The sequence below is a fragment of the Anarhichas minor genome, unplaced genomic scaffold (assembly GCF_050575085.1).
Source record: "Anarhichas minor isolate MPS153535 unplaced genomic scaffold, ASM5057508v1 ptg000027l, whole genome shotgun sequence".
Lineage (NCBI taxonomy): Eukaryota > Metazoa > Chordata > Actinopteri > Perciformes > Anarhichadidae > Anarhichas > Anarhichas minor.
This window is the reverse complement of record NW_027466473.1, coordinates 23,972,501-23,985,000: the sequence shown is the minus strand read 5'-3', so window position 1 is coordinate 23,985,000 and position 12,500 is coordinate 23,972,501. Positions and strand designations below refer to the sequence as shown.

Below are 12,500 nucleotides of genomic sequence, written 5' to 3'. Positions count from 1 at the left end.
TGGACGTTTTTGAAGCCTTGAGTTCGACGTTTGGCCGTCGCCATCTTGGTTTTTTTTGCAGCCAGTGAACAGGAAGTGACCATATCTGGACTGAGGAGGAGTGATGTAGAGACATCGTATAGGTCTCTGGTAGAGACCTGTCAATCACTGTGTAGCCTCGCCCCTAAAGCATCCCCTGCTTTATGGTCTGTTTGACTCTAAATGGACCATAATGTACTAAATGAACATCATGCTGTATTGAAGAAGACTTGAAACTAGAGACTGAGACCATAAACTCATGTTTACAATGTTTACTGAGGTAATAAATCAAGAGAGAAGTAGAGTCATTTTCATATTGATTTGAGCAGCATTTTAAAATACACTTTGGTTAGTTAAAAATGTTTGATTTTAAAAAGACGTTATTTCAAACAGATCACGTGATCTCATCACAGTCAAACTAACATTATTGTAGATTATTTTCTAAACGGTTGTGTTTTAAATGTCTTTATTTTGTCTCCCACCACCAAACTTCTGTTGATTTGCTTTTATTTGAATGAAAGTCAGATTCTTGTCTCGCTGCAGATGATTCGTTGCGGTCAACATCACATCAACTTTAACAGTTGTTTATTACCTCGTGACATGTAAATAAAAAACTCACAAACTCACAAACATAACACGGATCATCTCTCTGCAGCACGTTTTACGTCTGCAGGTTGAAAGACTTCAACCTAAAATCTGGTGGATAGTTTTTAATGTGTGTACTAAAATGCACCAAAATTGTCCCTAAAATTTAAAATTAAATTCCATTTTTTGTTGCATTTGAGTTATCGAACCTCAGATATTCTTCCAGAATGCAATGCGGCTGTTTCATTTCTAATAAGACAAAAACGCTTTTTATCAACGGCGGAATAAGTCACTGAAACGTCTCCAGCGCCTCCCGTTGAGCTTTGTATCACACCTTTTGGGTGTTTCTGTTATTTAGTCCACCCCCTGTTAGTGTGGGTGGTCCAGCTCCTCTTGAGGAACCTGCAGGCTGTTGTTGCTCTGCAGGAAGTCTCCTTCGCTCTGAAGGGAAGTTGAGTCACTCAACTTTCATTTCTCCTTTTGTGTTCCTTCACTTCTAAAGAGTTTTAACCAACGTGTCACTGGTTGCATAAGAGGAGAATCTGGTGAGTTTGAGGGCCGAAGAACAAGAAGAACACACCACAACAGAAACAACAGGTTTCTGAATGAGCTTCTGAACGGTGGACTTGGTGCGGGCAACATTCTGGGATGTGAAACAGTTCTTAAAGATACTTAAAGACAAACAAAACAGTTTGTGTCAAAATGATGTCAGGTGTGTGTCAGTTTATCTTCTGACCAATCAGTGATGGCGGTTTGTCCCCTGAGCAGAGACACGGGACGTGGTTGGAGGGGAGGAGTTATGAAGGAGGGAAACCATATAAGGTGAAATTAATACGACAGGAAATGTGACCAGAAAGACGTTACACAACATCACAGCTTCTGACAACACATGTAGAAAAATAAATAATTATAAAAAACAAACCGACGCGACTGCAGTAACATAAAGATCTGAGACGTTTTTATATTTGACCAAAAATGTGTTTATACCAGAGGTTTGGAGTCAGACTTGAGACTTAAATTGTAACTTCTTGTGATTAATGATTGAAATTAGGATCGTGAAGTCTGACGCAGGAGTTCTCTCAGGACTTGTTTGGATTCATTTGTTACTTGACTTTGGACTTTTTGGTCAAGTCTTAAACTTGACTTGTGACTCGTTGTCTTAACTTGAGACTTGACTTGGGACTTTTTAGGGTTAACTGGGAACTTGACTTGGAGCGTATTACTCTTAAATTATGGGCGTTGACTCAGGACTGGGGACTTGACTCGGGCACTTGTTGGTCTTCTCTTTAGACTTGACTTGGGTGTCATTGGTTTTGACTAGGGATTTTACTCAGACACTTGTTGGTCTTGACTTGGGACATGACTTGGGACTCATTAGTCTTGACTTGGGACTTGACTTGGCTGTCATTGGTTTTGACTAGGGATTTGACTTGGGCACTTATGGTTCTTAACTTGGGGCTTGGCTTGTGAATCATTGTCTGAACTTGGGACTTGTCATGATTCAGGACAAGTTGGCCTTGATTTGGGACATGACTTGGAACTTGTTGGTCTTAACTTGTGGGACTTGGTCTTGACTTGTGGGACTTGTTGGTCTTGACTTGTGGGACTTGTTGGTGTTAACTTGTAGAACTTGATGGTCTTAAATTGTGCGACTTGTTGGTCTCAACTCGGGACTTGTTCTTAACTTGTAGGACTTGTCGTCCTTAACTTGGGAATTCATAACCGAGACTTGTTTTTTTTGTGCATGTTGATGTGAAACTGAAATGAATCGGTGGTATTTTTGTTGGGGACTTTCCCTGTAACCTTTATTTTGAAGGAGCACTAAACCTTTTCATGTATTTTTCTTTACATTTCCTACTTAAACTTTCAATGCTCGGGTAGGATTACCACATGATCAGTTCTTTTAAACGGTACAACAGACCAGAACTTAGCCCTTTGTGTTGCTTCTCCTCAGTCTGCTGTTGTCTCTGTGGCTCTGTGCTGCCACCTGCTGGTTAACCATCTGCCTCCTTCTGGAAGATTTCCCGAGCAGCTGACAGGTCAGTGAATGCACCACCAGCACACCAGCACAAATTAATAATTAAAGACTGCGAATGAAGTCATTTGGGAGCAAAATTCATAAATTCGAGAGCTTGAATTGTGACATACAAGAGCTCGTATTAAGTCATTCGAGGCTACAAATTTTCAAATTCGAGTTATTTATCAAATCAAGAGCATGAATTAAGTCATTCAAGTGCATGAATTTATTAAATCAAGAGCATGAATTTCATTCCAGTTATTGATTAAAGAGTTTCATTAATTAATTTGAGTGCTTGAATTATGTCATTAAAGAGTTTTACACACGTCTGCGAGCAGAAACATCAAACTTTGTCTCCAGCTGTTGTTTTTAAACAGTTCATACAGACAGAAAATCCACCACAGAAGAAGAAAAGAGCCGAAATTAACATCAACACCAAATAAAAATAAACCACGACAGTCTTCAAAAGGTTGTTTATTGCAGATTTTTTAAGATTTATAAATAAAAACACTAATAATGTTCCTGCAGGTTGTAGAAACACGTGTGAGTTCAGTTTAAGGACATCAGGTGACAGGACTTCTGGGTAATGGAGTCCTCACGTAGCAGATCCCACCGACGGACAACCGGTTTCTTTAAATAATCTTTGTTCAGAGTAAATAAAGTTAAAGTTAAGCTTCACATCCTGCTGAACATCCTGCCTCAGACAAAACACACGTCAGCTGATGTATCGCTGTGTGTGTGTGTGTGTGTGTGTGTGTGTGTGTGTGTGTGTCATTTATCTAAACTGTGCGCACACATTTTTATTTCTCCAGCTAAAATCTTACATTTCCTCTACAGGTGAACATCAAACTGTGAAAATAAATTAAAGAAAGCGACCCGATGATGATGATGGTGACGATGATGATGATGGACAGCAGCGTGGTGAGTTGTGAACGTAACATTATCATTTAGAATATTTATACTTTAGTTTTAGTACAGACACCAGCAGGTCACAGGTTGTTGTTGTTTAAAATATGAATATTTTAACTTTGCCTATAAAATTAAATAAAATGAGGTCTTAACTAAACAATATTTAAATTATCAATTCATCTTTCAACAATCCAAAACCCCCAGAATGTTCACTTTACAGTCATAAACAGATAAAAGTAGTAAATTATCTCACTGGAACCAGAATGTGACTAAAACTAAAACGATAAATGATCAGAATCATTTTCAGCCGATCGACTAAACGTTGAGTCTGAAATTGACAAAATGATGAATTAAATCAGAAACTATCTGATAAGTCAACAACGTCACAAATCTGACGAGATATTTTTGTTGTCGGATTTTGAATTTTATGATAAAACTGACACCATTCACCAAAATAAAAGCCCTTCAACTGCAGAAACTCGATACAATCATTAAACTTCACTCGGATATATACACATCAACCAAAAGAGACGTTTACAGAAGACCATGTGAGTTCCCATCATGCATCTGATGAGCGTTAACTGACGAGGGAGACGGGAGAAGAGTCAGTTTTTTTTGCAACCAGTGAACAGGAAGTGACCATATCTGGACTGAGGAGGAGTGACGTAGAGACGCCGTACACGTCTCTGGTAGAGACCTGTCAATCACTGTGTAGCCCCGCCCTAAAGCATCCCCTGCTTTATGGTCTGTTTGACTCTAAATGGACCATAATGTACTAAATGAACATCATGCTGTATTGAAGAAGACTTGAAACTAGAGATTGAGACCATAAACTCATGTTTACAATGTTTACTGAGGTAATAAATCAAGAGAGAAGTAGAGTCATTTTCTCATAGACTTCTATACAACCAGAGGAGTCGCCCCCTGGTGGACACTAGAGAGAATGCAGCTTTAACACATGAAGCTTTGGCTTCACTTAAAGAACCGGATGTTGCTGCCTGGTATGAATTGGTCCTCAGTATCCCACAATGCACTGCACACCGGATATTTTGCTTAACTGCTCATCACCTCCTAAATGTAGTGAGCAGTTAACAGATTGTACTAAAGTTTGTTCTGAGCCTGAAGGTGTTGTCAGGTGACCTGCTGTTCAAGTCAAACCGGTCCCAGTTTATTACCTTTATGAGCGCCTGAACGCACCTTTAGTATTGGTCTCATTTTGGAGCCACGTTCACGTCACTAAGAGTCACAAGTTTATAACCTGTGAGCGTTAACGTCATCAGATGACTGTGTGACGGTTCATTTCTGTAAATGTATGTAAAATGTATAATTTAAGTCAAAAATATCTGAGCTTTCAGGTTTTAAGTTTCCCCGTCGTAATAGTGATAATAACGATAACGCCCACGTGACATGAACGCAGCATCAGCCTTCAGAACCTTCAGGGGCTGTATGGAAAAAAAGGAAAATGTTCTACTTTTTACGGCCTTCTTGAGTCGTCCTCTTGTTCTTCTTCTTTGGTTTTTGTCGCTGTAGGACCCCTGGGCGTTGTGAGGTTTGTCCTGTGTCGTACTTTTTTAGGGTTAGGGTTAGTCCAAATTGGATCTAGTCAGTTTAACCGGAGAGAAGAAAAAATTGCTAGAAAAGTTCATTAAAAAGCGGCTGGCGTTGCCTGTTAGCAACAGTTTGGTTTCAGAAGCAGATAAAAAGCGTTCGTGAGCCGTTCAGTGGCGTCCCTGCTTCTTCTTAAAGATCTTATTTAAAGCGTTTCTCCTCCGGCTGCCGGACGACTCGCTCTCGTCTCCTCCGTCCTCCTCCACGGGGCTCCTCCTGGCCGGGACATGGAGGCCGCCCGTCGAGGCGGAGGACGAGAAGGCGGCCGGGCCGGCGGCGCCGTCGGACCTGATGAAGAGCGAGTGGGTGGAGCTTGAGGCTGCGAGGGTGGTGGGGGCGTTGGCGGTGAAGCCCCCCCGGGGGCTGCCCCTCAGCTCCCCGAGGCTGGAGCTCTTCTCCAGGCCTCCACCGCCGACCCCGGAGCCCTGACCCTGCAGGGGGTGGAGCCTGGATGAAAGGAGGTAGGGCTTGGAGCCGTGCGAGCCTCGTGATTCGCCGTGAGAGAGAGGGAGGGCGGAGTCAGAGTCCGAGCGGTTCATGACATCCCTGAGAGAGACGGAGAGAAAAAAGCTATTAACGTAAAACATTACTTAATATAAACTAGTTTTACCACAATATGAACACGATATCAAACTATAAAGAGAATTAATAGAACTAGAAGATGGAAGTATGATGTTGAGGATAGATCAAATACAGAAACAGGAGGAAAAACAGCGAGCAAGAGGAAAAGAGAGATACTAATTTGTTCTTATTTTCTCCACTTAGCCACAGTCGCCACTGTTTTATCAATGAGGCCCACTGATTGTATTCATTTGTTTTCTGTCTTGTTAGTTTATTCGGTATCTTTGGAAAAAGTCCGTGCAGAAGGAAAATACCCAAAGCTGCCGGAGCGACAGCGCTGCTGCTGGGCCGTCACAGCGCCCCCTGCAGGCGGGAGGCTGGAAGCCGCCTCCACAGAATGGAGGCAAGAAGACCGGAAGAGCAGAGCAGAAAAATGAGCGGCGCCATCAGTGTAGGCAGAAGAAGAGGAGGAGGAGGAGTTGTCGTTCGGAGGAGGACATAATGAGAGGATGGGGGGGTGAGGAGGAGAGGCGGGGCCTATAGAAGGATGAGACAGGGAGGAGGAGAGAGACGGAGAAGGCACAGGGAGGAACTCTAGTTGGCCAATAGAGAGGCTGCGATTCTGCCGGCCGCTGGGAGGGCGGGGCGATGTGATCAAGCCACGCCCCTCCGGTTGAGGTAAGCCCCGCCCTTCAACCAACCTCTGAGAGCTGAACGTCAGAGCGGGGTCTCCTATCCTCTGTCGCAGGGGCATCAGACTCTGAGCTGTGGGACAAAGAGGCAGAGGAGTTAAGTTGTTTTATTTTGAAAACCGGAAACACAGGAAGTTCAGACACCGAAGAAAATACTTCATAAAACTGAAGAGTGACATGTGCAAAAGCTGAAATGAAAAAAATATATATATATCTATATATATATATCTTTATATATATAGATATATATAAACCATTTATTTAGTGCTTTTAGCTGCTGCAGACCTGTAAGTGGATGTTAGTGGAAAGACGGAAAGCAGGTAAACGGTTAAAATAGTGTTGAGTTTTCCAGGTCTTCAGAGGGTGAAAAGGTGAGAAGAGGAAGAGATTCTTCTTCTTCTTTGTCTGATCTCACCAGATGGAGGGAGGAAGGTGGAGGAAGAGGAGGGTGAAGCTGCAGAGGGGAGGAGGCGTTCACATGGACACCTGCTGTCCGTTATAATCACAGACATTTGATTGACTTTATTTTGGTTTCTCACGTTAGCTAAATGCTAACGTGAGTCATCTAAACTGCATGATAGCATCTGTAGGTAACAAGCTAACGTTGAGGCGCGCTGTTCTGTCATTTTCATACAATTTCCTAATTAACATTAAAAATAACGTATGAATCTTAAAATCAAATCTCTACTCTTGAAATAGTAGATTGTGATATTTTCACATATCTGCTCTTTGACTTCATCACAAATGTTCATGTGAACGACGCCTTCTGGTTGATTTATTCCTCTTTATCTGTAGATCCCACAGTCATAAACCAGCAGAGTTATTAGTGGGATTGTTGGGTCAAATTTAAGGAATTATTATTTTTTTGGCTATTTATTCTGATTGAACGTATAAAATAATCCAGTTCTTTATGGGTTTTTTTTGTTTGTTTTCTTGAGCAATAGAAAAAAATAGTAATATAGTAATAAAGTAGCATAAAAATAATCGTACAAAAGAGATATCCAATTTTTAAATATTCAACGGAAAACCATTTTAATGTAACTTAAAATAGCACACGAGTACTGTAACTGTTTACAGTTTAACAGCTTAATATCTATATTTTTCAGATCAAGTTCAATCATTGAAATTGAAATTATAACTTATTATAAAACTACATTTTACCGGGCATTTCAATAGTACCTCCAATAAATTATACATTTTATTCTTATTAATATAACTTGTTTCTAAGATGTTTATATTTCGGACATTTATCACTCTTTTGTCACATATTTTTATGATATATTTCTGATAATTGTGTTATATTTTTCGGACATTTTATCATATGTTTTTCGAATATTTCTCGCAAATCTTTTAACGTATTTTAGTATTCATTTTTTTACATTTTTCTCATATTCTTCTCACAATATTTCTCGTGATTGTAAATAACGTCTCAATTGAAAAAATATTTGACTGTTATTTAATTGTAAATTAACTGTGGGAACCCTGGCAGAGTTTGGGGGGGGGGGTGCTCGTCAAGCGTACAGAGGTATGAACCAATCAGAGAGGAGAGGGGGGGGGGGGCGAAGGAGGGAGGGGCCAACCAGAGTGTTTCCATGGTGACTGGGTGTCTGCGATGCCACTCAGGGGCCAGAGGTCGCTCACTCGCCGGTCCATCTGCCACGCTGCGTCTGGAGGGAACCAATCAGGAGAGAGAGAGGCCGAGAAAAGAGGAACCAATCAGAGGAGGGGGGTGGAGACTGTGAGCGGACCACGGGTGAGCTGAGAGACGACGAGGTCAGGCGTTTCATTATTTATTGTTTTTTTGATGTTTTCAAACAGGAATGTTGACTGAGAGTAAATCTCTTGCACAGTTTGTCCCTCATGAGCCTCTGTAGGAAACCGGAAGTGATTAGTGGGGCTTTCAGGGGATTTAAAGGACAATTAGTCATTTTTAAACACTTCAATGTCCGAATTAATCTCTACAGTGTTTTTACATGCAGGCCACTTAAAGACGTAAATATCTCCAGACTTTAGTAGAAGTTCCTCGTAAAAAACATTAAAAACTAGTGTTGAAAAGTCAAGAATCAGCTGCTTTATAGATGTTTCTCTTCTTTCCTTCAATAACTACTATTCTACTATCCTTTCGTAAGCTACATGGCTAACGTGAGTCAACAAAGTTGCCTTTCGTAAGCTAAATGGCTAACGTGAGTCAACAAAGTTGCCTTACGTAAGCTACATGGCTAATGTGAGTCAACAAAGTTGCCTTTCGTAAGCTACATGGCTAACGTGAGTCAACTAAACTGCATGATAGCCAGCATCTGTAGTTAACAAGCGGACATTGAGCAGCAGTGTGTGTTGTTGGGGATGATGAGAAGTTATTAATGGGGCTCTACGACACAGAGACAGAAGAGATGTAATGCAAACACCTGAAAAATGTAAAATACTTCTCATCGACTCAGACTTACACTGCAGCGTCCCAGGAGACAGGATGTCCTCGTCCATGTCGTCGAGGTCATCGGAGAGCAAGAGGTGCTGAGGGGTCGGAGTTCGCAGGCCGAGGAAGGAGGGGTCCAGGTTGAGGGCGGTGGCCAGCGCTCCCAGACCCGGATTGTTGACCAGACAGAAGCCCGTCAGACACTCGATCTGCTGCCAGCGGTGGAGCTTCTCCCGCAGGGCCGCCGTCACCTCGGCCAGGGCCTGTCTGGGGGGGGGGGGGGGGGGGGGGGGGGGGGGGGGGCGTTATTAGGAGGAACAGCCGTGATAACGAGCTCCCTCTACAGGGATCATTGATGATCCAGATATCAGATACTGATCCCTTTGTTGTTTGATTACAGCAGCTGGTCGACAAGGATCCAGAATATTTATTTTTGCCACCATTCTAAAAATAATATCAACGCTCCGAAGTCAGTAAAACATCAAAAATACTAAATGTTATACTTTTACTTTGTCACAGTTATTTATTGTGTTTTTTTTCTTCATAACAACACACAATTCAAATGATTAGGAAATAAAAGATTATTGTATTTTTATTGATTAAAACAAATCTAGTCATTATTATTTTTGATGTGTTCACATGTAATCTGTAAAATGTAGTTTTGGTGATAAACTAGAATGAATCCAGTAGTTTGAAGGAGATGTTTTCACATGAATATAAAATAGATATTAGAGATGAATTATGAGCCGTTTAACTTCCTAACACGAGCTCTAAGCTCATTATAATAGATAAGTAAAAACTACTAATGTCTAAATAATAATAATAATCTACTATCGGGGAAAGTAGAACATTAAATAAAAACCCCGTCTCTCCTTTTTATTCACTCACTTGGCAGAGAGGATCTTGTGGTCGACGTCGTCCAGCGAGGAGCTGTGAGCCACGTGGAACGTCCCGAACAGAGAGCTCCTCTTCTTCTTGATCTTCTCCGCCTGAAACAACCACCACCACCATTACCACCTGTGTGTGTGTGTGTGTGTGTGTGTGTGTGTGTGTGTGTGTGTGTGTGTGTGTGTGTGTGTGTGTGTGTGTGTGTGTTGTCCTCACCCCCTCTCTGGCCTGCAGCAGCTGCTTCTCTGCGCTCTGCTTCTTGATGTTGTAGTACTGAACCTCCACCTCGTGCGTCAGCTGCAGCCACTTCTGCAGAGCGTCCGGCGGCGCCCAGTGAGCCCGAGACTCCAGCTCCCTCTCCGCCTTCCTCAGTGCCATGCGCACCTGCGATACACACACACACACACACACACACACACACACACACACACACACACACAGGTATAGTAACAAGACAGGTGAGTCTGTCCGACAACCTTAAACCCTGATTGGTGCAGTTCGTCTACCTGATCCAGCTCCTCCTCGGCGTATTTCTGCCGGCTCCTCTCGTTGCCGGTTCCCTGTCGGAGGTCTCGGAGCCGCTGAGCTTCCTGTTTAGCCGAGTCGATCTCGCTACGCAGCTCCTCCTCCACCTTCACCTTCTCCACCTGAACGCAGCGCTGCTCCTCCTGAGCCTTCTGCAGCCTAACAGGAGCAACAACAACGGGTTGTTCTGATTGGCTGTTAATAAATACAATAACTACAACAAACTAAACTGTGACTTTTTATGAATTTATTTTCCGACAGTTCACCCTTCCTCAGGTGCTGCTGGTACTATTCTACCCTGCAATAGTCAAGTATCTTCTCCAAACATCCATCACTGTGTGGTTCCATCATCCGCCTCCAGAGGAGGCTGGCAGCAAACACCACTCTGGACACGACCTGTTCTAACTTCTCACTGACCGTTTCTCACCGCAGTCCGTCACTCTGATGACCAATTATTATAACTGATGACACTATACGTGTCATATTCTATTGAATGAACGTTGATTAATTCAGTGTTTTTCTCACTGCCAATTAACAAATCTAAGCTGATGTATATACATGCATAAACATCTGTCTGTATAAAAATCAACCTGTTATATTTATTAAAGCATATTTGTACTCTGCACCATTTAACTACTGCATTGTTCTTCACAGTTTACAACAAACAGTCTAATAGACCTTGTATGTTGTATTGTTTTTATATATATTTACCTTCTTTCACACACTTGTGTGTACATATTATCTAAACTTTATGTTTACTCTTGTTCTACTTTGTTGAGCTATTTGTTAGCTGTATTTCTCTGCATGTATCAGATTCCTGGTGTTTGTACTCGTACCAACAATAAAGCTGATTGTGATTCTATACTATGAATGTTTGTCATTTCTATGACTTAGACATACTATACCCTGACTTAAGAGATTTATTACGATGTACTATGACTATTTTTTACTTTTACTACCACCTCTCCGTTCACTACTGTAACAACACTACGAACTACTACTGTTGCTGCAACAAGAAATAATAATCTGCACATTTTTGTCCAGCTGTTTAAAAAAATAAAACATCTTTCATCATTTAAAGTAATTTGTTGATGCCAGCAGGAGGCGCTGTGCCTCAGTCTGAAGGAGAGTGGGTCTGTGTGTGTGTGTGGGTCTGTGTGTGTGTGTGTGGGTCTGTGTGATTGTGTGTGTGTGTGTAACATTACACTGGAGGTGACCTGTCCTCAATACGTCTCCACCTGTTTGAATGGGGTCGACTGATACTGATCCAGTCCAGCTGCTGACAACATACCAGTCCAGCTCTACTGTAGTACTGCAGGTAGTATAAACACTTCTATCCAGCTGTACTGTAGTACTGCAGGTAGTATAAACACTTCTATCCAGCTGTACTGTAGTACTGCAGGTAGTATAAACACTTCTATCCAGCTGGACTGTAGTACTGCAGGTAGTATAAACACTTCTATCCAGCTGGACTGTAGTACTGCAGGTAGTATAAACACTTCTATCCAGCTGGACTGTAGTACTGCAGGTAGTATAAACACTTCTATCCAGCTGGACTGTAGTACTGCAGGTAGTATAAACACTTCTATCCAGCTGGACTGTAGTACTGCAGGTAGTATAAACACTTCTATCCAGCTGGACTGTAGTACTGCAGGTAGTATAAACACTTCTACAGAACAAGAGGCGTTTGTTCTTTGTGTTTAGGTGTTAATGAATATTGCTTCATTAGTAGCAGTGGTATGAGTCACAGTCCTCATTTACATAAGTAGTAGAAGCAGAACCCGCCTATTGTATTAATAGTTACATCCTTCAGAGTAACTTTAAAAGTAGCAGTTAGTGCTTACAGCCGTAGTAATAGTAGTACAGTTGTAAATACTAAACAGTAATGGTAGTAGCAGTTATAGTAGTAGTACAAATAAGGCTGTATCAGTAGCAGCAGTTGAAAGGGGTTATAATACTAATATCATAGTAGTAGTAGTGGTGTAGAAGTAACAGTAGTAGAAGCAGTAGTATGAACAGCTTGGTAGTACAGTAGTAGTAACAACAATAGTAGTAGAAGTAGTAGTTGTGTGAGTACTTAAATAGTAACAGTAGAGATTGTAGTGCAGAGCTCAATAAGGGTACTAACAGGAGTAGTAGAAGTAGTACACATTGTATACTAGTAGTAGTAGTAGAAATCATTAACAGTAGTAGAAACAGAAGTAAAAGTAGTAGGAGAAATACAATAGTACTACTCGTGTAGTAGCAGGAATACTAGGTGTGTAGTAGAGGTAGTACTAGGTGT

The 12,500-nt window shown here is 41.7% G+C and overlaps 1 protein-coding gene across 4 annotated transcripts in view; it reads right to left on the bottom strand.

Moving 5' to 3' along the window:
- Positions 1-3,076: 3,076 nt before the first annotated feature.
- stim1b (stromal interaction molecule 1b) overlaps positions 3,077-12,500 on the bottom strand; it is a 21,744-nt gene continuing 12,320 nt past the window's right edge. For 2 of the 4 annotated variants that reach the window (XM_076102092.1, XM_076102094.1), the window contains exons 8-14: positions 10,198-10,375; positions 9,908-10,075; positions 9,692-9,792; positions 8,835-9,070; positions 7,971-8,057; positions 6,400-6,463; positions 3,077-5,683 (exon numbers count right to left, since the gene is read on the bottom strand). In XM_076102092.1, coding sequence (XP_075958207.1) covers positions 5,248-5,683; positions 6,400-6,463; positions 7,971-8,057; positions 8,835-9,070; positions 9,692-9,792; positions 9,908-10,075; positions 10,198-10,375 — 1,270 coding nt within the window. In that variant the 3' untranslated portion in view covers positions 3,077-5,247. Of the gene's footprint in view, positions 5,684-6,399; positions 6,464-7,970; positions 8,149-8,834; positions 9,071-9,691; positions 9,793-9,907; positions 10,076-10,197; positions 10,376-12,500 lie in introns of those variants that run through there. The other 2 variants (XR_012956307.1, XM_076102095.1) reach the window with 2 other exon arrangements.